The sequence below is a fragment of the Salmo salar genome, chromosome ssa29 (genome assembly GCF_905237065.1).
Source record: "Salmo salar chromosome ssa29, Ssal_v3.1, whole genome shotgun sequence".
Classification (NCBI taxonomy): domain Eukaryota; kingdom Metazoa; phylum Chordata; class Actinopteri; order Salmoniformes; family Salmonidae; genus Salmo; species Salmo salar.
Window position 1 is genome coordinate 23,527,965 of NC_059470.1, and position 22,247 is coordinate 23,550,211.

General features: G+C 41.7%; 1 protein-coding gene across 2 annotated transcripts in view; it reads right to left on the reverse strand.

Annotated features, from left to right (window-relative positions):
• The window catches only part of LOC106590432 (5'-AMP-activated protein kinase subunit gamma-1), a 178,383-nt gene that overhangs the window by 139,681 nt on the left and 16,455 nt on the right, over positions 1–22,247 (reverse strand). For both annotated transcript variants that reach the window (XM_014181470.2, XM_014181471.2), the window contains exons 2-3: positions 21,579–21,650; positions 14,739–15,009 (exon numbers count right to left, since the gene is read on the reverse strand). In XM_014181470.2, coding sequence (XP_014036945.2) covers positions 14,739–15,009; positions 21,579–21,650 — 343 coding nt within the window. The remainder of the gene's footprint in view (positions 1–14,738; positions 15,010–21,578; positions 21,651–22,247) is intronic.

The window sequence follows — 22,247 nt, forward strand, 5'->3', positions numbered from 1 at the left end:
TTACAGTTTAGGAGCAATTCAATCACCTTTTAAATATAAACCCACTTAATTGTAAAAAATAAACTCAATACTTGGTTTTAACAAGAACAAACTCAATACCTAGTTCAAACAAGAGTATTACACTGGCATCCGCATAACCCAGATTTGTCCGTCGGACTGCCAGACGGTGAAGCATGATTCATCACTCCAGAGAACGCGTTTCCACTGCTCCAGAGGCCAATGGCGGCAAACTTTACACCACTCCAGACAATGCTTGGCATTGTGCATGGTGATCTTAGGCTTGTGTGTGCCTGCTTGTCCATGTTGCGTTTATATTTTTGTTCAGTATAGATCATCGAAATCTTCCGGGGTGAAATGAGCACTGCATACAGTAGACGTGCCCCCGGTTCCTATACTCCAATCCGGTCCCACTTCAAAGCTAGCTTTTCGTTTTTGTACCACAAATGAGTCGTAAAAACACATCCTTGTGGGTATTACTGCAGCCAGCAACAACACGCTTTAACTTGAAAAGAAAACGACTTTCTGACAAAATTAGAAACGTGTAATATCTGAAAATGTAGCGAGCTAGACTCTTTTACCCGCATACATGGATGGATGCTTTCCCTCTCTTGTCATGGTGAGCACATATGCAGTTCTACTACGTGATATCTTTCAAAAAAGATGCGTTAGACAGGATTACCTACACATACTGATCAGCTCAAACAGACAGAAGCGTGCTACATGGCATACCAATCTGAACTCATCTCTCGGCATGTCCAGCCCACTCATTATCTCAGCCAATCATGGCTAGCGGGAAGGTTGCTGTTTTTAGTATTTACAGATGGCATACAAGTTTGTTATTAAGGCACATGAAAGTTTACATGTTCCAGAAGGCATTTCTGCCAAAAAACATTTTGATTTAAAAAAATATATAATTTACACTCAAATGGCGCTCCTCTGAAGTAGTGGCACGCGACATACGCCTAGTTTCCTGAAACAAGTCACATATGGGAAGGCAATGATGCCAAATACAAGTCGAGATTAACTCTTATTTGCATTTGATTGCCTACGTATCTCAACAGTCTCAGAAAAAGAGTGAAAATACATACGTACACCCACCCAAATGTTACAGTTTTTTTCAAATGCTAAAACACTAAAACCCATTGGCTGAACAAAGTTCTCAGTTGCCTGGACTCATTTAGCTAATTATGCCGTCTGTTGTCAATACCTTAAACCATTTCACATGGTAAAACACAATTTGCAGATCTCACTTAGACTTTTCAGCAAAACTCTATAAACACATTCTCATTCTCAAAACACATTCTGCACTCTAATGCACATGTCATCCATACTGGTAAACACAAGTGGCAACAATCAAATACAAATAGAGAACACATGTCATTGATTGAACACAACCACTCAAAATTGATTTAACCTGTTTCAAATGATGTGACACAACCAATATAAGCCAGTTCAGAAAGCAAACAGGTTGTTGAAGGTGGGAAGGAGAAAGTCTGAGAATGGATAGAAGAAACAATGTGAGAGGACGAGGACGAGTGCGTATGCGAGGTGGGCGACGAGGAGGAAGAGGAGGAGGAGGGCAAGAAAGAGGAAGAGGAGGACGAAGAGGAAGAGGAAGACAAAGAGTGGAAATATCTGATGAAATTCGAGCAACAGTTATATACCATGTTCTTGTCCATGGACTGACAATGAAGGAAGCAGGACTTAGAGTGCAACCCAATTTGAGCCGATTTTCTGTGTCCACCATTGTAAGGACATTCAGAGAAGAGAACAGGTACAGTATACTACTGTATTTTTGTAATTGCAAATTTACTGTACTACACTATATGCAGCTGTTTCAATAGACATTTGTAAAGTTAATCACTGTATGTATTGTACTGCATGAATATGTTTTGTAACTGCTCAACTACTTTTTGTAGAATTGCAAGGCTGCCACATGCAGGTGGAAGGACAGCTATATTCACTCGGGAGCATGAGGCCGTTATAGTTGGCATGGTCCTTCAAGATAATGCAATACGACTCAGAGAAATCCAGGAACGAGTGATACAAGACAACACACACTTCCAGGGAATCGACAGTGTGAGCATTTCCACAATTGACTGTGTCCTCCATAGTAACAGGATGCGAATGAAACAAGTATACAGAGTACCTTTTGAGCGCAACTCACCAAGGGGGAAAGAACTGCGAGCTCAGTATGTGCAAGTAAGTGTACATTCAGAAACATTTACTGTAATCCAGATTGTCTACAGTACTAACACATACTATGTGAATGACATTACTCTTCAGTACATACAATGTATGTGAATCAGAAGTGCATAAAGTAGGCCTAATTGTACTCTACAGTATAGCACTATCTCTGTATGACTTACAAAATCCTACATACAGTATATTGTATTTCTACACAGACAATATTTGACTTGGAATCCTTGGACAGACCCCATGAGTTCATCTTTGTCGATGAAGCAGGCTTCAATCTAACAAAGAGGAGAAGGAGAGGCCGAAACATGATTGGACAGCGGGCCATTGTTGAAGTCCCTGGTCAACGAGGTGGCAATGTCACAATCTGTGTTGCTATCAGCAACCATGGTGTTCTACATCACCATGTTACACTCGGGCCATATAACACCCAGCACCTTCTAAAATGTATTGCCAATCTAAGAGATATTTTATTTGAGCAGCAGGTTCAAGAGCAGCAGGGTCAAGAGCTAAATGAGAATCCCATTCCCACCTATGTGATAGTGTGGGACAATGTCAGTTTCCACCAAGCTGCTCATGTAAGCGAATGGTTTAACATCAATGGGCAGTTTATGAACTTGTACCTCCCTCCATACTCGCCTTTCCTGAATCCGATTGAGGAGTTTTTCTCCTCTTGGAGATGGAAAGTGTATGATAGACAACCCTACACCAGAGTAAATCTGCTGCAAGCCATGGATTTAGCCTGTGGTGATATAGGTGAGGAATCATGTCAGGGCTGGATACGGCACACAAGAGGCTTCTTCCCCCGTTGCCTCAGGAGGGACAATATTGCTTGTGATGTCGACGAACTGCTCTGGCCTGACCCAACCCAAAGACAAGAAGAAGCACATTGATCACATGTTTACTCCTTTGATTTTTGTCCCTTTTAGTTTTGTATACTGTAGTACAGTGCATTGTAGGCTGTATACTGTACAATGGACAAATTGTATGGCCCTGAACATTGTGCTTTCCATTTATTAACAGTACTGACTGCTCAATAGATTTTGACTGGTTGCAGGTTCATATCAACAAAGAACAAGAATTACAGTATCACAGAGACAAAGAACAAGTTTGTGAGATGCAGGGTACAATACTGTAAAAATAGGGGTACAAGGAGGAGGAAGAACAAAAAACAAAATTGTAAAGAGCAAAGCAGAGTAGTAATTTCTGATCAATTTTGAGCTACTATGATAGAACATGTTTTCGTTCATCAAAAGACAATGACGGAAAAATATGAATGTTTTTTTAGATAAAAAATGTACTTCTCCCTGAGAATTGAACAATGTGAACAATGTGTTTTCTATTTTTCGGTGTATTGTTTACTGACTGCTTGATTTGAGAGCAGTGTTTGATTTTGAACACAGGTAAAACTGTTTTGAGGCGAATGTTTCATTTTGCGAGAGGAGTCAGAGGTTATGTAAATACTGCTTGAAGATGAGGTTTTGTGTTGAATGTTTTCAGGAAATGGAGCAAGGTTTCAGAAATTGTGTTTTAGCAATTGAGAAAAACTGTAATGGAGGTGAAGGGTTGAAAGAAATTACAGCACGAAAGAGGAACTGGCTGAATCTACAGAAAGACTACAGTCAAAGACTATAGTGTGTGTGTGTGTGTGTGTGTGTGTGTGTGTGTGTGTGTGTGTGTGCACGCGCACACAGCAGGCGACTGGGAACGAGCTTGGTGGTGTTACATAAGTGTTGCCATTAGAATCAAATCGCCCACACTGCTGCCGACACTGACGCCTTCCATTCTCACACATCCAAATGTAACATAACAAGAATGCTGTGAAATCATTCTCAACACATTTTGTGTGCTGTCGAATACCCTTTCTCAGTCTCTAATAGTCTATGTGCCTGGGGGACTAGGGTCAGTCTTTCCTATCTAGTGTAATTCTCCTATCTTATCTGCTGTCCTGTGTGATCTTAGGTATGCTCCCTCTAATTCTCCCATATCCCCTCCCTCCCTCCCCGAGGACCTGAGCACTAGGACCATGCCTTTGGACTACCTGGCCTGATGACTCCTGTCTGTCCCCATCTCCAGTCCACCTGGTCATGCTGCCGATCCAATTTCTGTGGTTCTTTCCTGCGGCTATGGAACACTGACCTGTTCACCGGACGTGCTACCTTGTCCCTAATCTCTATATCTCACAATTCAATTCAAAAGGCTTTATTGGCATAGGAAACCTATGTTTACATTGCCAAAGCAAGTGAAATAGATAATCAACTAAAGTGAAATGACAATCAGAAATTAACAGTAAACATTACACTCACAAAAGTTTCAAAGAAAGAGACATTCAAATGTCATTATCACTATGTACAGTGTTGTAACAATGTGTTAAAGTACAAAAGGGACAATAAATAAAATGTATTTACAATGTTGGATTATTCTTCACTGGTTGCCCTTTTCTTGTGGTAGCAGGTCACAAATCGTGCTGCTGTGATGGCACACTGTGGTATTTCACCTAATGGATATGGGAGTTTATCAAAATTTGATTTGGTTTTTGAATTATTTGTGGGTCTGTGTAATCTGAGGGAAATATGTGTCTTTCCATGGGAATTAACGGGAATATATGGGAAATAACGGGAATATATGGGAATTAAGAGGAATATATGGGAATTAATATTAATACCAATTAAATGTATTTTTTTTTTACATTGGATATATTTACCATATCATATGGAGACAGAAACATAAATATTTTACCTTATCATGAGTAGACATAATTGCAAATGATTAAATCCTTCCAATAGGAAAAAAAAAACAATTTTGTTACAAATTTAACTTTATTTAAATGACTTGACTCTTCACATGGGATGATTTCACTGAACAACAAAAGAAAGGGAATATTGAATGATCCCCAATGATCCATCGCATCTCCCAAAAAAGTATTCAATATACATCTGTAAAATGATTGTCAAGAAACTAAAGCTTTGGTTGTCTTCCTCTCAGGCTTCCATGTCTTCTCCCTGGAATTCCTCAATGTCCACTTCTTGAACATCAGACTCTGAGGCCTCAGCTTCACTGTCACTTTCCAACCTTGTTGAGGATGGCTCATTGTCAGGCTCAAAAATCCTCAAATTGGCACGGATGGCCACCAATTTTTCAACCCTTGTATTGGTCAGCCTGTTGCGTGCTTTGGTGTGTGTGTTCCCAAACAAGGACCAGTTGTGCTCTGAGGCGGCTGATGTTGGTGGGATTTGGAGGATGATGGAGAAAGAGGGGAAAGAGCCTCAGATCCACAAAGTCCCTTCCACCAGGTGGCTGATGAGATATGTTGGCACGACTGCCATGTTGCATCTCCATCCCAAAGCCCTTGCTTGGAAGTGTACTTTGCCAGACTGCCAACAACCTTGCCCTCATCCAGACCAAGGTGGAAAGACACGGTAGTGATGACACCATAGGCCTTGTTGATCTCTGCACCAGACAGGATGCTCTTGCCAGCATACTTGGGGTCCAACATGTATGCTGTGGCGTGTATGGGCTTCAGACTTTTTGATGTATTTCAGAACTGCAGTTTCCTCTGCTTGGAGCAACAGTGAAGTGGGTAGGGCAGTACGCATTTCTTCTCTTACATCTGCAAGCAGAGTCTGAACATCAGACAGGATGGCATTGTCTCCCTCAATCTGTGCAATGGCTACTGCTATAGGTTTCAGGAGTTTCAGGCTGCTTACCACTCTGTCCCAAAATACATCATCCAGGAGGATCCTCTTGATGGGGCTGTCCATATCGGCAGACTGTGATATGGCCATTTCTTGAAGAGACTACTTCCCCTCCAGGAGACTGTCAAACATGATGACAACACTACCCCAACGGGTGTTGCTGGGCAGCTTCAACGTGGTGCTCTTATTCTTCTCACTTTGCTTGGTGAGGTAGATTGCTGATATAACTTGATAACCCTTCACATACCTAACCATTTCCTTGGCTCACTTGTAGAGTGTATCCATTGTTTTTAGTACCATGATGTCCTTGAGGAGAAGATTCAATGCATGAGCAGCACAGCCAATGGGTGTGATGTGAGGGTAGGACTCCTCCACTTTAGATCAAGCAGCCTTCATGTTCGCAGCATTGTCTGTCACCAGTGCAAATACCTTCTGTGGTCCAACGTCATTGATGACTGCCTTCAGCTCATCTGCAATGTAGAGACCGGTGAGTCTGTTGTCCCTTGTGTCTGTGCTCTTGTAGAACACTGGTTGAGGGGTGGAGATGATGTAGTTAATTATTCCTTGCCGACGAACATTCAACCACCCGTCAGAGATGATTGCAATACAGTCTGCTTTTTCTATGATTTGCTTGACCTTCACTTGAACTCTGTTGAACTCTGCATCCAGCAAATTAGTAGATCAAGCATGTCTGGTTGTAGGGGTGTATGCTGGGTGAAGAACATTCAGAAATCTCTTCCAAATGAGTAAAAAATAACTAAATACAATTCCACATACAGATAAATAGTTAAGCAGTTAGATTAAACTCCTTTGTAAGATAAATTATTAAAAATGAAACATGTATGGAAACAGGTGAATTAACACTCCTCAGTTAGTAGGCTCAATCAAGCTGAAATACACATGGTAGCAAAAACTAGCGGAAATTGTTAACCTGTTTAGGATAGGGGGCAGTGTTTTCACGGCCGGATGAAAAAAACGTACCCGATATAAACTGGTTACTATTCTTGCCCAGAAACGAGAATATGCATATTATTAGTAGATTTGGATAGACAACACTCTGAAGTTTCTAAAACTGTTTGAATGGTGTCTGTGAGTATAACAGAACTCATATGGCAGGCAAAAACCTGAGAAAATTCCAAGCAGGAAGTAGCCTGTCTGAGAATTTGTAGTTCTTCTTTTGATTCTCTATCGAAACTACAGTATCTGTGGGGTTACGCAGCACTTTCTAAGGCTTCCATTGGCTCTCTAAAGCCTTCAGAAAGCAGATTGAGGCGTCTCTTGTCTCTGGGCAGAGTATAGTAGCTCAGTTTCTCAGTGGTCTGCCTGGTGACAAAGAGATTGGATATGCGCGTTCACGCGACCACGCTGTTTTTTCTTTTCCTCTTTGAATGAATACACTATTGTCCGGTTGGAATATTATCGTTATTTTATGAGAAAAATACCATAAAAATTGATTTTAAACAGCGTTTGACATGCTTCTAAGTATAGTAATGGATTTTTTTTTTTTTGTCTCGAAATGCGCTTGCGCGTTACCCTTTGGATAGTGACCTGAACGCACTAACAAAACGGAGGTATTTGGACATAACTATGGATTATTTGGAACAAAAACAAAATTTCTTGTGGAAGTAGCAATCCTGGGAGTGCATTCTGACGAAGATCAGCAAAGGTAATACCATTTTTCTTATACTAATTATGAGTTTAGTGTGCTCCGAACTTGGTGGGTGTCTGCAAAATGTGCTTTCGCCGAAAAGCTATTTTAAAATCTGACATAGCGATTGCATAAAGGAGTTCTGTATCTATAATTCTTAAAATTATTGTTGTGTATTTTGTCAACGTTTATGATGAGTAATTTAGTAAATTCACCGGAAGTTTTCGGTGGGAATACATTTTCTGAACATCACACGCCAATGTAAAAAGCTGTTTTTTTATATAAATATGAACTTGATTGAACAAAACATGCATGTATTGTATAGGATAATGTCCTAGGAGTGTCATCTGATGAAGATCATCAAAGGTTAGTGCTTCATTTAGCTGTGTTTTGGGTTTTTGTGACATATATGCTTGCTTGGAAAATGGCTGTGCGATTATTTTGGGCTATGTACTCTCCTAACATAATCTAATGTTTTGCTTTCGCTGTAAAGCCTTTTTGAAATCGGACAATGTGGTTAGATTAACGAGAGTCTTATCTTTAAAATTGTGTAAAATAGTCGTATGTTTGAAAAATTGAAATTATTGCATTTTTGAGGTTTTTGTATTTCGCGCCACGCTCTTCAATTGGATATTGGCGAGGCGTTCCGCTAGCGGAACGTCTAGCCTCAACAGGTTTTAACAAGTTAGAAATGATTTAAACACACTTTGCTGTAGGCTACTATTCACTAGTTAACAAAAAATAATGTATGTCATAAAATATATTCACCCCACCCAGTATTGTAATCAAAACTTACCATAAAGCATGTAGTCCTTGGCTCAGACAGTGTAGTTGTGTGGGATCAATAGCATCTCATTAGTGTGCAAGATCTTGAGAATCAGCTGTACATGTGATGGAAGAATGCACGGTGCATACAGAGGGTTGCAATTCCATTGAATTGGGGATAGTTTAACCAAAATATGCCCCAAGACCTAGAATTGCCTTATGTGTATCCCACAAAAAAGGTTCACTGTTATATGCTAACTTTTTTGATGAATTTAAGCAAAATTCCCGGGCTTAACTTCCCATGGATAAATTTACCGGAAAGTTTCCGACCCTTTGCAACCCTACATTTGAATGCAATACACCTGCTGAAGCCAAGAGCATTTCCCAAATTAAAGCAGTAGGTGGAGAGCTGAACATTTTAAAACATAGTAATGACGCCAATAATAAACAATAACTCCTCACCATAGGCACCTGACTGTGTTTGAAAGTAAAATGATCAAAACTTTCTAATACAGGGGAGGTTACATTACTCCATTCCCTGAAAATCCCACCCCCAATAATGAATTGACAGGTCTGAAACCCTGACAACCCTGTAACTCTCACAAATAACCTGCTCCTCCCCTGACAAACCCACCCAGAGTGATCGATTGACAGGCCAAACTGTTAAGAATGTAGCCGGGATAATGCATGAGAGTGAGGAAATGAAATCGAAAATGGGAGGAATAATATTGTTTTACCCAATATGGATTTGAACATTGTACTTGGTAGGTTAAGAAAAAGCATTGTTAAATTGCACATTCAATTTTCATCTCCTTTTTGTCACAAATAATGTGACCCCAATAATGTAGTACAATTAGAAATGTGAACTTTTGAATTATCTTTTAACAATTTTCTTTCTCAATATGCCAGTGTTATCTGGTAGATCTGGAGGCGAAAGAAACACACACCTGTTTAGGCGAGGTGCTGGCTAGCGGAGTAGAACACTTGAAAAAGAAAAGGAGAGCCACACACTCTAGGAGCTCAGATGCAATCATTTAATAACCTAATAACCAACGTTTCGACAGACAAGCTGTCTTCATCAGGGTATAATAACAAACACTGCGGGTCACTAGTTTATATTGTGTCAAAGTACACACACAGGTGTCTGTAATTATGGCCGGGTGTGGCTTGACATCATTGGTTAATTTTCAGATATAAATAGAACATACAAAAAACATGAGGGGATAGCATGGGATCATAGATACAATTTTGCTACATATGCCTAAAAGCACTTACAATGAATAGCATAACCACAAGAATTGCTTCAGATCAAAGTCTACGTTGAGACCGAAGGGAGCAAGGGTCTTTAAATTAAAGATCCAGGCAGCCTCTCGTTTTAACAATAAATTGTCGCGGTCACCCTCCTCTCATAGGGAGGGTGACGTGTTCGATGCCGATATAACATAGGGACGTAAAGTAAAGCTCTTATAAGATACCACTTTTTGCTCAGGTTTCCAGACGTTTTGGGAAAGGTGGGGGCAGCATAGTGACGAGTGGTGAATCTCTGAGTCAATGGTGGGATGTGGGAAAAGTCCAAATTCGGCTTTTCTATCAACAGTATACAGCTCTGTCATCCTCAGCAGCTAGGAGAGTATTGGGGGAACTCGAGTGTAGTATCAGTGAAGAGGGCAAGGCAATGTAGGCCCCCTGGCTATTTTAGCTAAATTATGTAGGGACCTGGGCAGTTTTTTCCAGGTTAAAGCAAAGGGAGCTAGGTTCTCCATGCTCAAGGAGATGGATGCTCCCAGCTCCTTCTTCTTTGGTTTGGAAAAACAGAGCGGTGAAGCCAAGGGTATGCGTTGTCTGTGGCTGTCAGATAGGCGGGTGACCTCTGTGATAGGGGAGATGCGGGAGCGGACTGTGGAGTTTTATACTGAGTTGTATAGGGCAGAACTGTGTGATTCTATGTGTGCTCAGGTTTTGTTTGCAGATCTCCCTAAGCTCTCTCTCGCACAGAGGATGAAATGAACTGGCAGAGGCCATAACCCAGACTCTCCTGCCCAAAAAGGGGACTTGTGTGAACTTAAGAACTGGAGGCTTGTGGCATTGCTCTGTGAGGACTACAAGATATTTGCCAAGGTCCTTGCTAACAGACTGAAATCCCATCTGGACTCTATAGTACACAAGGACCAGACATATTGTGTACCGGGACACTCAGGGACATGTTGGACTTGTCGAGAGTTTCAAATGTGAACTTTGGTAATTGGTTTCTCTAGACCTAGAGAAAGCTTTTGAAAGAATGGACCATGAGTATCTGTTTAATGTGATGTCTGTGTTTGGGTTTGGGGTTTTTGGCTTGTGTGAAGATGTTGTATGCTGGGGCATCATGTATGGTCAAGGCGGGAGGGGGGCTCAGTAGGTCAATCTGGGTGAGACGGGGCATTAGACAAGGATGCCCTCTATTGGGGCAGTTATACACACTAGCCATTGAGCCTTTCCTGGGCCTCCTACGCAGGAGACTGCAGGGAGTGTGCTGGACTGGTATGGGTGTGTTGACAGGCATAGCAGTGTCACCTTACGCAGATGATGGTTCTGTGATGGTTAGGGATGGGCAGGATATGCAGGCACTAGAAAATACTCTGAAGGTGTTCAAGTGAGCTTCGTCGGCTAAGGTGAATTGGGGCAAGAGCAAAGCTCTGTTATGTAGGGCATGGAGGGATAGCTTCCCAGGGGTTTGTAGGAAAAGGCCAAATGTGTGTTGTTGAATTTTCTGTTTGCTCAGGCAAAGTTGGCTATTTGGCTAACAAGGAGGAACAGGGTCAAAGGTGGTGGGATAACAGACCCTTTACTATTATTTAATGGGATGGTCTCTGTGCGCCTTAGGGTGGAATTTGAGTTCTATAAAATTATAAAAAGTGTGGAGATGTTTAAGGACATATGGTGTGTCGGGGAGGCCGTCTGTATAGCTAGGGAAGGTGGGTTGGATATACGGTTGTAGAAATGGTGAGGTTTTGGTTATTGTGATGTGTGATGTGGTTTTGTATCGTGGGGTAGAGGGCAAGGTGAGTATGCAGCACAGGGGATATTTGTTTTTTAAAGGGGGGTTGGGGTAGTGAAGTTTAATTGAAATGAGGATGTATCATAAAAAATAATCGAAGTATCTCTCTCTCTCTCTAAAGAGAGGAGTTTCAGCTGCTACGTTTGGTCCATTGCTCAGGCGCCTATGCACCTCACACAATCTCAGGTTCCGTAACACATAACGACAAGAGCAGTAGAAAACTGTAACAACACAACTTGGAGATAGATCACAGATTTCAACAGGAATCACTTTAGTCCATGTCAAATGAGATCTCAAGTTATATATAAGAGATCCTTTTTAGAACTGCAAATATAAGCTAAAAACTGTGACAGACAAAACAAATACAAATGTCATTGAACCATAGCAAACAAAACAAACAAAATCTAACAGCTGTAGAGCTTGCTTGGAATGGAATAGAGTACATTTAGTGTGTGTCACAAGGCAGTCACTAGCAGCAACTTTTCCTCTGGGTCAAGACTTTAGGCAAATGTGAGGTAAGCTCCAGAGACACAAACACAAACTCTGCTGATTCACATTATGTCAGTATCCACACTAGGTGAGTTACTTTTGCATTGCCCAGTGCTCCGGGTGGGTGGAGATTTAGGACCAATGGAATGGTCTAAACTGCACAAACTCCGCCCACCTGGGCCACCGGGGTATTGCAAAACGAACTCACCCACTGATGCAGTATGACTCTGCCAAGGGAGGGGCGGCGATATATCGACCTATGAAATGACCAGACTATAAATACCACAGAGAGAAAAGTTGATATTGAACTAAGTTGGACTGTCACATGGTATAAGGCCATTCCAGTGTATCCCAATGTTTTGCCTTCCAGGCCTAATGGTACCAATAACGAAGGTGCATAAAGATAGCAGCCCCCATGCACTTACCACCAATTCCTTGTTTTGCTAAGTTCACTGTATTATACTTTGCTCTCAGTTACTTCTTTTTTATTGTCATTAGCAGAGTATATAGGATCCCAATTTTAGCTTCCAGACACCCGCAATTTGAAAAAACTGAAAGGTTGATTGTGCTGTACTTTACAAACTCAGTGGATCGTGTTAAAACAATTAATTCATATCTGAATTCTCCCATCTTTATGCAGAGGGCCTGGATGTTGCTCTGGGGACATTTGCAAAATGCCTGTAAAACTTAAAAATAATCTGGGGGAAAGACTGGCTCTATCTAGCAATCATAGTTGATACAGAAAACTCCAGTCTCCACAACCATTACACCCAAATGTCAAGACAGGCAATGCATGCATGTTCTATATGTATCCCAATTATGTAATTTACATGTTTTTCAAGTCAGATATTGTGTTAAGCTTAAAAGAATTGGTCTCTGTGATTTATGGCTGTTTTTTAATGAGAGCAGTCCATGCATATGTCTACAGGAATTTAAAGGCATACTTCAGGATTTTGTAAATGAAGCCCTTTATCTACATCCCCAGATGAATTTGTGGATACCATTTTTATGTCTCTGCGTGTAGTTTGAAGGAAGTTGCTAACTAGCGTTAGTGCAATGACTGGAAATCTATGGTAACTGCTAGCACGCAAGTTGGCTTACGAAACTACCTCTAACTTCCTTCATACTGGATGCAGAGACATACAAATGGTATCCATGAGTTCATCCGACACTGGGGAAGATTACACCCACAAAGCTATTAATGAAGACAATGCTACTAAACGTCTCATTAGGCCTTCTTTAGGGTGAGGGGTGAAAAAACAACAATGCCTTTAAATGCCTTTGAAATAGTATGTGTGGAAAAAAAGCCATTGCTTTTAATATGGTACGTGTGAAAAAAACAACATGGCTGATTGCGCTTTTCTAGGAGATTAATTTGGCTCCAGTGAGTCTTGTAATGATGCTGACTCATACTACACAGATGTGAAAGAGGGCTCGAGTGGTGCAGTGGTCTAAGGCACTGCATCTCAGGTGTCACTACAGACCCTGGTTCGATTCCAGGCTGTATCGCAGCCGGCCGTGATTCGGAGTCCCACAGGGAGGCGCACAATTGGCTCAGCGTTGTCCGGGTTAGGGTTTGGCTGGGGTAGGCTGTCATTGTAAATAAGAATTTGTTCTTAACTAACTTGCCTAGTTAAATAAAGGTTCAAATAAAACATTTACATAGCTGTCATTACAGGCGTCAGTTGTAATGGGGTGGTGGGTAGCCTGGCGGTTAGAGGTGAGCCAGTTTGAATCCTGGGTCTGATGAGGAAAATCTGGTGGGAAGTGAGCTGGCAACCAGAGGGTTGATGGCATCTGCCATTGCTGCCATTGTGCCCTTGAGCAAGGCACTTAATCCCAGCCAACAACAGCTCCCAGGGCGACCAATGTGGCAGCCCAACTCACCACTCCAACAAAAACTTGTTTTTGTATGTATGTGTATGTGTGTCTTTCGGAGGGGTTGGGTTAGAATCGGAAGACAAATTTCAGTTGGACAATTGACCAATAAAGTGATCTTAATCTAATGGCAACATATATCAATTACATCAATAACATAACAGCCATGAGTTAGCTAGAATTGTGTGATAAATTATTAAATGGTCACCCTAAGGAGGACCTCTCTCCATGCCACTATAATGACAAAATAACGGTCATATTCCAGAGTTCTACACACCTGGTACTTTAGGTAAAAAAAACAAAATTAAAGGCATGTCATCCACCTATTAAACACTAAACTCATGTACTTGGTCTTGTCGCTGTACTTATGTACTTATGTCCTCTGAAATGAAGTGAACGTAAAGGCATGCAACTGCAAGTCAATGTGTGGGAGGTGAGAGACGAAAGGCTGGCAAGCCGAGCAAAAAGTACATCCCCCGGCAAGAAAGTTCACCACCAGTCCACCAGAAACAACATCTCCTCTGACAACAACAATATCCATCTCTAGACTATAGAATACAAATTCATTTAATGATAAAAGGCGTCGTTTAGTTGCATTCTATGTCAAATGATGATGGATCCCACAATAATACCCATAGAACAGCATATCCACACGGTTCACCTGACACAACCTATAGGAACGAGCATCACCCCCTCAACCACATGCCCAATACACAATGCAGGCATTTCCGTCTACCATCCTAAAACAACCTAAAAGTACACAAATACTAATTACCACAGAGGCATATTGTAGTTTGTATTTCCCCCCCCCCCCCCATTCACACACATACTGCTCATATACTGCGCATATGTGATCAACCTGAGTTTGAATCTGTTTTTTCTTGCGCGCCACAGTACTATATTAGCCTTTTGAGCTAAAGCCTAGGCATTAAGTTGGGGAGCTAACACAACTCTACAGGTTTACATAACATATGAGCGTGGTTCTCAGAACCAACGCTGTTAGGGTTAGGGTTAGAGCAACTGGTCTTACCTTTCCTGGCCCTGGAGAAGAGCTTGATGCTGACGGGAGAGGTGGAGTTAGAGTCTCTAGTGGAGGAGCGGAAGATGCCGCTGAAGCTCAGGCGACGAGGTGATTTGGGTGGGGAGTCCTGGTGGGACGAAGGGTAGGGGAAGATAGTTTTGGGGGAGCCCGGGCTGTTCTTGGTCCTAGCAGGGGCCGACTTGGGACTGGAGGGCCGACTGAAGGGCCCCCGCGTGAAGAAGCCTTTGGTCGGGCTGGCTGAGTGGCAACTCCCATCATCCTGAGGTAGAAAACAAAGAGTTTACTGGTCGCTTTGTAGGAAACAAGGCTTTTTTTCTCTCCTTTGACAACACAGCTTTACAACAGTGACACGAGAGAGTATTGATTAAGATCTAAACTATGTTCAATCACAGAGAATAATCACTTTTGGTGGCAACATGCCAAATGTACATAAAATGCACAATTCAATATAGCCATTTGACTTCTCAAATTAGACACAGCTGGAACCTACTAAGGAGGATTGAGAAGAGAGAAGGGGCTTAACTTTTATTTCATATCATTCCTGGTTGAGAGGAAATAGCTCCCATTCTCTGTTTCAAGAGATAGACAACCAAGTTGAACACGTTTTCTTGATTTTATCTACCACTTTGCCATGCATGGGGGTGTCCAATCTACAATGCTCAAAGGCAGGACTTTGCAAAGCCAAAATAATTGGTTCAATGTCAAATGTATACTGTCCTGATTTATAAGTTCCTTGTAATGTTTTCCTCGTCAGATAGAAAACTGGTTACTAGTAACACTATGAACCATTTAAAAATCTGGGACCTTCTTGAAATAATTGAACATATGAATTCACGTGCCAAAAAGGTCTACTGTAGGGCTCCCCAGTGGCGCAGTGGTCTAGACACTGCATCTCAGTGCAAGAGGCATCACTGCAGTACCTGGTTCGTATCCAGGCTGCATCACATACGGCCGTGATTGGGAGTCCCATAGGGCGGCGCACAATTGTCCCAGCATTGTCCGGGTTTGGCTAGGGTTGGCTGTCATTGTAAATTAGAATTTGTTCTTAACTGACTTGCCTAGTTAAATAAAACAATAGCAAATACTGGAAATGTGCTCCTTTCAGTAAACAATAGAGTTAGAGATGCAATGAAGACAGTCTGTTGTGCTTTCCCCTAGGTGATATATTGCAGAGTGTGGTTTCACTGTCTGAGAGTGTCTGGAATATCAAGATGATTCCCAGAAATGTATTTCAGGTCTTCGCTGAATAATTAAAAATATTCAAGCAGTTCTGAGTCAGAGGTTTTGACTTGAGGGCAAATATAGTCCATTATTATTATCAGATGAGAGCCAAAGGCTGCTGAGAAGATTCACCCAGCATAATCAATGTGAGGAGTGACTCAACCTTTATAAATATGAATATGCATATGGACACAGATGGCTTCAGGTTTGCATCAAATCATATTCAAAGCTTTTAAGCCATGCAGTAAGAATGTAGAGATTTAAAACTATACATATGAAGAAATTGTTACTAAGAAAAGGTGAGAGTAGTTTGAATGGACTGCTCATTCTTGTAGTGCTACTTCTGGAATGTAAGCCACTAGGGCTGCCTTGACACAGGAAGCCCAATTCTGATATTTCTTCCACTAATTGGTCTTTTGACCAATCATATCAGATCTTTTCACATCAGATCTTTTTCCAGAGCTAGTCTGACTGTGAAAATAACAATCTGGAAAAATATGAGAAACAATGCATGGGCTTTATTTACTATAAACCTATTATTCTGTATTATGTACAGTTCAGCAACTCGGGGTACAACAGTCAGTATGGGAATAAACTAGGATATGGACTAAATGTACTAAAACCTTGGGAGGAAATCAACAAAGGGAAATGAATAAATGTGATCTACTACACTCCATTTCCTTGAAAGCTATCAGCTTATCTTTTTCAACAGCCTTCACTGGTTATCTTGTTTTTTTCCTGATTCATAGTCGGCCCTGTAGCTTCTGCTACAAAACCAGGAAAAAAGGGTCCGACCTTCATGCTCCAAGGTGAGAGACGCAGGACGACAGAGAGGATTCTGTCTGAAGTAAGACCTAACTCTTGAGCCAAACAAACACTGCATTAGAAGGGAACCACTAGCAGTGCTCTTTCTGTTGTTAACATTCCAACACACGCACCTTCCCTCAGGCAACAAAACAATGGAGCAGGGAATGTATAGGTCTACCATACAACAGTGTTTCATCCAGCATTGTACAGGCAAGACCTCTCTTGCATCCACTTAAAATAGTTTGGCTTCTATTGGTTTCAATTGATCCTATTGGTGCTGGGATGTTGCTTTGAAGGCCTTTTACCCCCAGCCTGGAACATAATGTAGGGGATAGACTGCCAGTGTTAATGGATGACAGTCTATAACAGCAGTTTCAACAACACAAAGAGTTAAAGACTTCATTCAAAACCAGGTTATTAGAACAGAGTGTAGCTTTATCCAATTAAGAATAATAATGGAAACACTTAAATGAGGACACTGCCATTTGCACAATCAGGTGTGAATGAGATTATTGGTTAGATTGGGAACAATGCCAAATATAGAGACATCATCTCCGCATGGCAACAGGGAAATCTACAGTCCCTTTATTGACAGGTAGGCCTGCTGTAACATGTCTCCTGATGACGTCTCTGCCACATTCTTCATTTGAAAATGTGCAGTGCGTGTGCGTGCACGTATCAGATTGTGCAAGTGAGTCTTGTGAGTTAGTGTGTGAAGGTTCAGATAGAGGCCACCTTCGTCAGCACCAGGGGCATACACACTTGGGAGCCAGGCCCACCCTATCAAATAAATAAAATATATATTATGCTCTTTACTTGTCACTATCTAGGTTTCCATCTAATTGGCGACGGAGTTTCATTTGAATATTTTAAAATCTGGATAAAAACAATATGCGCATTTTCCCACCGGAGATGTCATTCCATCAAAATGTACTTTTATTTTTATTTAACCTTTATTTAAATAGGCAAGTCAGTTAAGAACAAATGATTATTTACAATGACAGCCTACCTCGGCAAAACCCGGACGACACTGGGCCAATTGTGCGCCGTCCTATGTTGCGGATAAAAGTCTGTGCATTGCACATAAAAATACGTATTGCACATAAAAATACATTTTGCGGTTAAATTCCCATGGTTTTTTTAATAAAAAATACAAAATACAAGTTAAATGGGTTTTTTACATTTTCAACTCTGTGTTGTATAGCAAGTGTGCCGACTCTGGTCTTGGCATGTGCGCTCTAGCCAACAGCTGGCAGATAGCAGTGTGGGTTTAGCCTACATGATGAGGTATTACGGACAAAATATTTTGTTTTATTTGTCAAACGGCAGCCAAGCATCGATGAACATGTCACCAGAAAAAGACCCTCGATATTTATTGGAAAGGAGCATCAAGCTCATCACCTTGCACTTTCACCACCCTGTGAAGTTCCTCATAACTTATTTCATCTGTAGCCTAATAAACTGCATGCTTTAGCGAAGAGTCGTAGTGGGAGGACCACACAACATATTATTGCGTGACTCCAAGTTGATTTTGATATGATGGTTATTATATCAATATTTGCACATAAAAGTGTTTCCACCATCATTTTGTGTATAATTAATTTTACCGACACAAAAAGATCCGACCTTGTCTAGCATATTTTGAAGGTCGATATTTGGAAAGTTAACTGACAAAGTTCCAGTTTCTCAGCAAAAAAAAGGAAAAAAGAAACCTCTTTTTCAAGATCCTGTCTTTCAAAGATAATTTGTAAAAATCCAAATAACTTCACATATCTTCATTGTAAAGGGTTTAAAGACTCTTTCCCATGCTTGTTCAATGAACCATAAACAATTCATGAACATGCACCTGTGGAACGGTCGTTAAGACACTAACAGTTTACAGACGGTAGGCAATTAAGGTCACAGTTATGAAAACTTAGGACCGTAAAGAGGCCTTTCTACTGACTGAAAGACACCAAAAGAAAGATGTCCAGGGTCCCTGCTCATCTGTGTGAACGTGCCTTAGGCATGCTACAAGGAGGCATGAGGACTGCAGATGTGGCCAGGGCAATAAATTGCCATGTTCGTACTGTGAGACGCCTAAGACAGCGCTACAGGGAGACAGGACAGACAGCTGATCGTCTTCACAGTGGCAGACCACGTGTAACAACACCTGCACAGGATCGGAACATCCGAACATCACACCTGCGGGACAGGTACAGGGTGGCAACAACAACTGCTCGAGTTACACCAGGAATGCACAATCCCTCCATCAGTGCTCAGACTGTTCGCAGTAGGCTGAGAGAGGCTGGACTGAGGGCTTGTAGGCCTGTTGTAAGGCAGGTCCTCACCAGACATCACCGGCAACAACGTCGCCTATGGGCACAAACCCACCGTCGCTGGACCAGACAGGACTGGCAAAAAGTGCTCTTCATTGACGAGTCGCGGTTTTGTCTCACCAGGGGTGATGGTCGGATTCGCATTTATCATTGAAGGAATGAGCGTTACACCGAGGCCTGTACTCTGGAGCAGGATCGATTTGGAGGTGGAGGGTCTGTCATGGTCTGAGGCGGTGTGTCTCATCGGACTGAGCTTGTTGTCATTGCAGGCAATCTCAACGCTGTGCGTTACAGGGAAGACATCCTCCTCTCTCATGTGGTACCCTTCCTGCAGGCTCATCCTGACATGACCCTCCAGCATGACAATGCCACCAGCCACTGCTCTTTCTGTGAGTGATTTCCTGCAAGACAGGAATGTCAGTGTTCTGCCATGGCCAGTGAAGAGCCCGGATCTCAATCCCATTGAGCACATCTGGGACCTGTTGGATCGGAGGGTGAGGGCTAGGGCCATTCCCCCCAGAAATGTCCGGGAACGTGCAGGTGCCTTGGTGAAAGAGTGGGGTAACATCTCACAGCAAGAAGCAAAACAGCAAATCTGGTGCAGTCCATGAGGAGGAGATGCACTGCGGTACTTAATGCAGCTGGTGGCCACATCAGATACTGACTGTTACTTTTAATTTTGACCCCATTTCTGTTAGTCACATGTCTGTGGAACTTGTTCAGTTTATGTCTCAGTAGTTGAATCTTGTTAAGTTCATACAAATATTTACACATGTTAAGTTTGCTGAAAATAAACGCAGTTGACAGTGAGAGGACGTTTATTTTTTTGCTGAGTTTACTTTACTCTAATAAAAAGGTTGGATGGAAACCTAGTTAGTATTCCAAACTGGACATTATTTGTCTTTTTACCTAAACATGCAAACACCATCAGATAGAATTCATAGCAAGCTGGGTTAGTCAGATTTGATTAAATATAACAGAACAGAATGACATTCACTCTCACGGGATGGGTTGCCAAAAAGAACTAACTGAAAGCCACACCAATATGCCAAGCCAAGTATATGACTGCATTGAGGCATAATGTCACTGTGCTTCTATGGCTATATGCACCTATTTAATTTGTAATTTAACAAACAAGACAGCTCATAATCCCGTGCTTTTATCAGTCAACACAACCATTTTTCTGCTTTAATTCGCTTTAAAAATGCAACATTTTCTCTCTGCCACATGGCAAAATCTGTAGAATAGCATGAGATTAGCTATAAAAAACTGCACATTTTTCTTTTTGACCCATGGCAACTAATTTCTGGCTACGCCACTGGTCAGCACTAGAACTCTCAGGTCCTGCTCTAACCAGGTGACTCAGCACCAAAACTCTCAGGTCCTGTTCTAACCAGATGACGCCGCACCAGAACTTTTGATTGCCAGGTCTGGCTCGGCTTATGTCATCAGTGTGACTAACCACATTATCCCCACAGAGCACTCATCCGATCAAAGGTGTCATGGGGTTTAGCTCAGGTTGAAGTTAGGGCCATTCCCCGACTTTAAATAGAGACCAAAAGCCAATGTCAGTGCTGCAATCCCCGCTGGAGCTACAGTAGGCGTACAATTATGAGAAGGCATTTTAATATGGTAATGATGAAAATTAAAAGATGAGGTTTTAATCAAAACTATGTTAATTGCGATGGGGATGCTTTTAGTTTATATGAGTCGCTCTGGATGAGTCTCTCTGGATAAGAGTTAAATGTAACATTTGTCATTGCGCAACAGTGCAAAATCACTCAGCAGGAGGCTATTGGTGACATTTCCCTCACACAAAACAGCACTGACCAAATTATGGCCTTTGTGATGAACCCTAGCCTGGACCCAAACTGTAAGTACTGTAGCCAACTATATCACTATATTGTTGAAAAAAACACAAGAGTGTGTTGAAGCACATCTAGACTAGACCATCAGTCTATAAATTAACCCCAACCATCGCTGGTGTCACCGGCGTCATATTGAAGAGACCAAGGCGCAGCGGGTTGAGTGCTCATCTTTTGTTTTGAATGAAAACACTTCACAAAGAAAAAACAAACGACAGCCAAACAGTTCTGTCATGTATACTAACAAACTAAACAGAAAGCAACCACCCACAAAACCCAAAGGAAAACAGGCTGCCTAAGTATGGCTCCCAATCAGAGACAACGAAAGTCACCTGCCTCTGATTGGAAACCATACTCGGCCAAACATGGAAAACGACACATAGAAATAGAAAACTAGAACAAATTCCCCTAGAACCACAAAACACACAAAACAACCATCCTGCCACGCCCTGACCATACTACTAAGGCAAAATGACCCTTTTACTGGTCAGGACGTGACAGCTGGATTCTCAATAGTCGATATCAACAGCTGAAAATATAAAAATATTAAATATTGATATTTTCCCAGAGCACACTGGTAGTGGTTAGGATGTGCCGGGCTTGGGACATCACTGTACCTTCTGTATGTCGGCCTTATCCACATGGTCGGCATCTCGCTCCAAGAAGGGCATGGCAAACGAGCCGAGGTCCTGTAGACCAAAGAGAAAACGCCGGTGTTAGATAAACATTGGCATTAGTATTGGACTCGTGGCAGCCCCGCCTCCCACCACCCCCGCAAAGAAAACACTGCCTTCACAAATAATTTATTAGCAAAGCCAGAATCCTTTTCCCACCGTTTGTATAACATAACATTTGATTCCAGAAGCATCTACTGCATATAACATTATAAAAACTGAATCTAATATAATACAGTATCTAATAATTTAACCTCTATGATCATCTAAATCAGAGAGTTGACTTTAGAAGCACACACTCAGTTCCCAAGATCTTGTTTGTGTTAATGACAATGACCTCCAACAATCACCTTTAGAATGCTGATCTCAAGACTTTTCATGCTCCACTATCATACTTGTGCAGGCAGGAAAATGTATTGAATGTGCAATGTTAAAACCGGTTCTTTGAAACCCAATTCCATGAGAAAGTCACTGCCTTTCGTCTCTCCCCCACTTAACTGTCATGGTTTCTCCTGATACCCGTCATCATTTTACTCCATCGAATGGAACTATCCTTCTCTCCTTTCACTGCCAAGTCCAAAAGGAATACCTGCCTTGAACACTTCTCCAGAA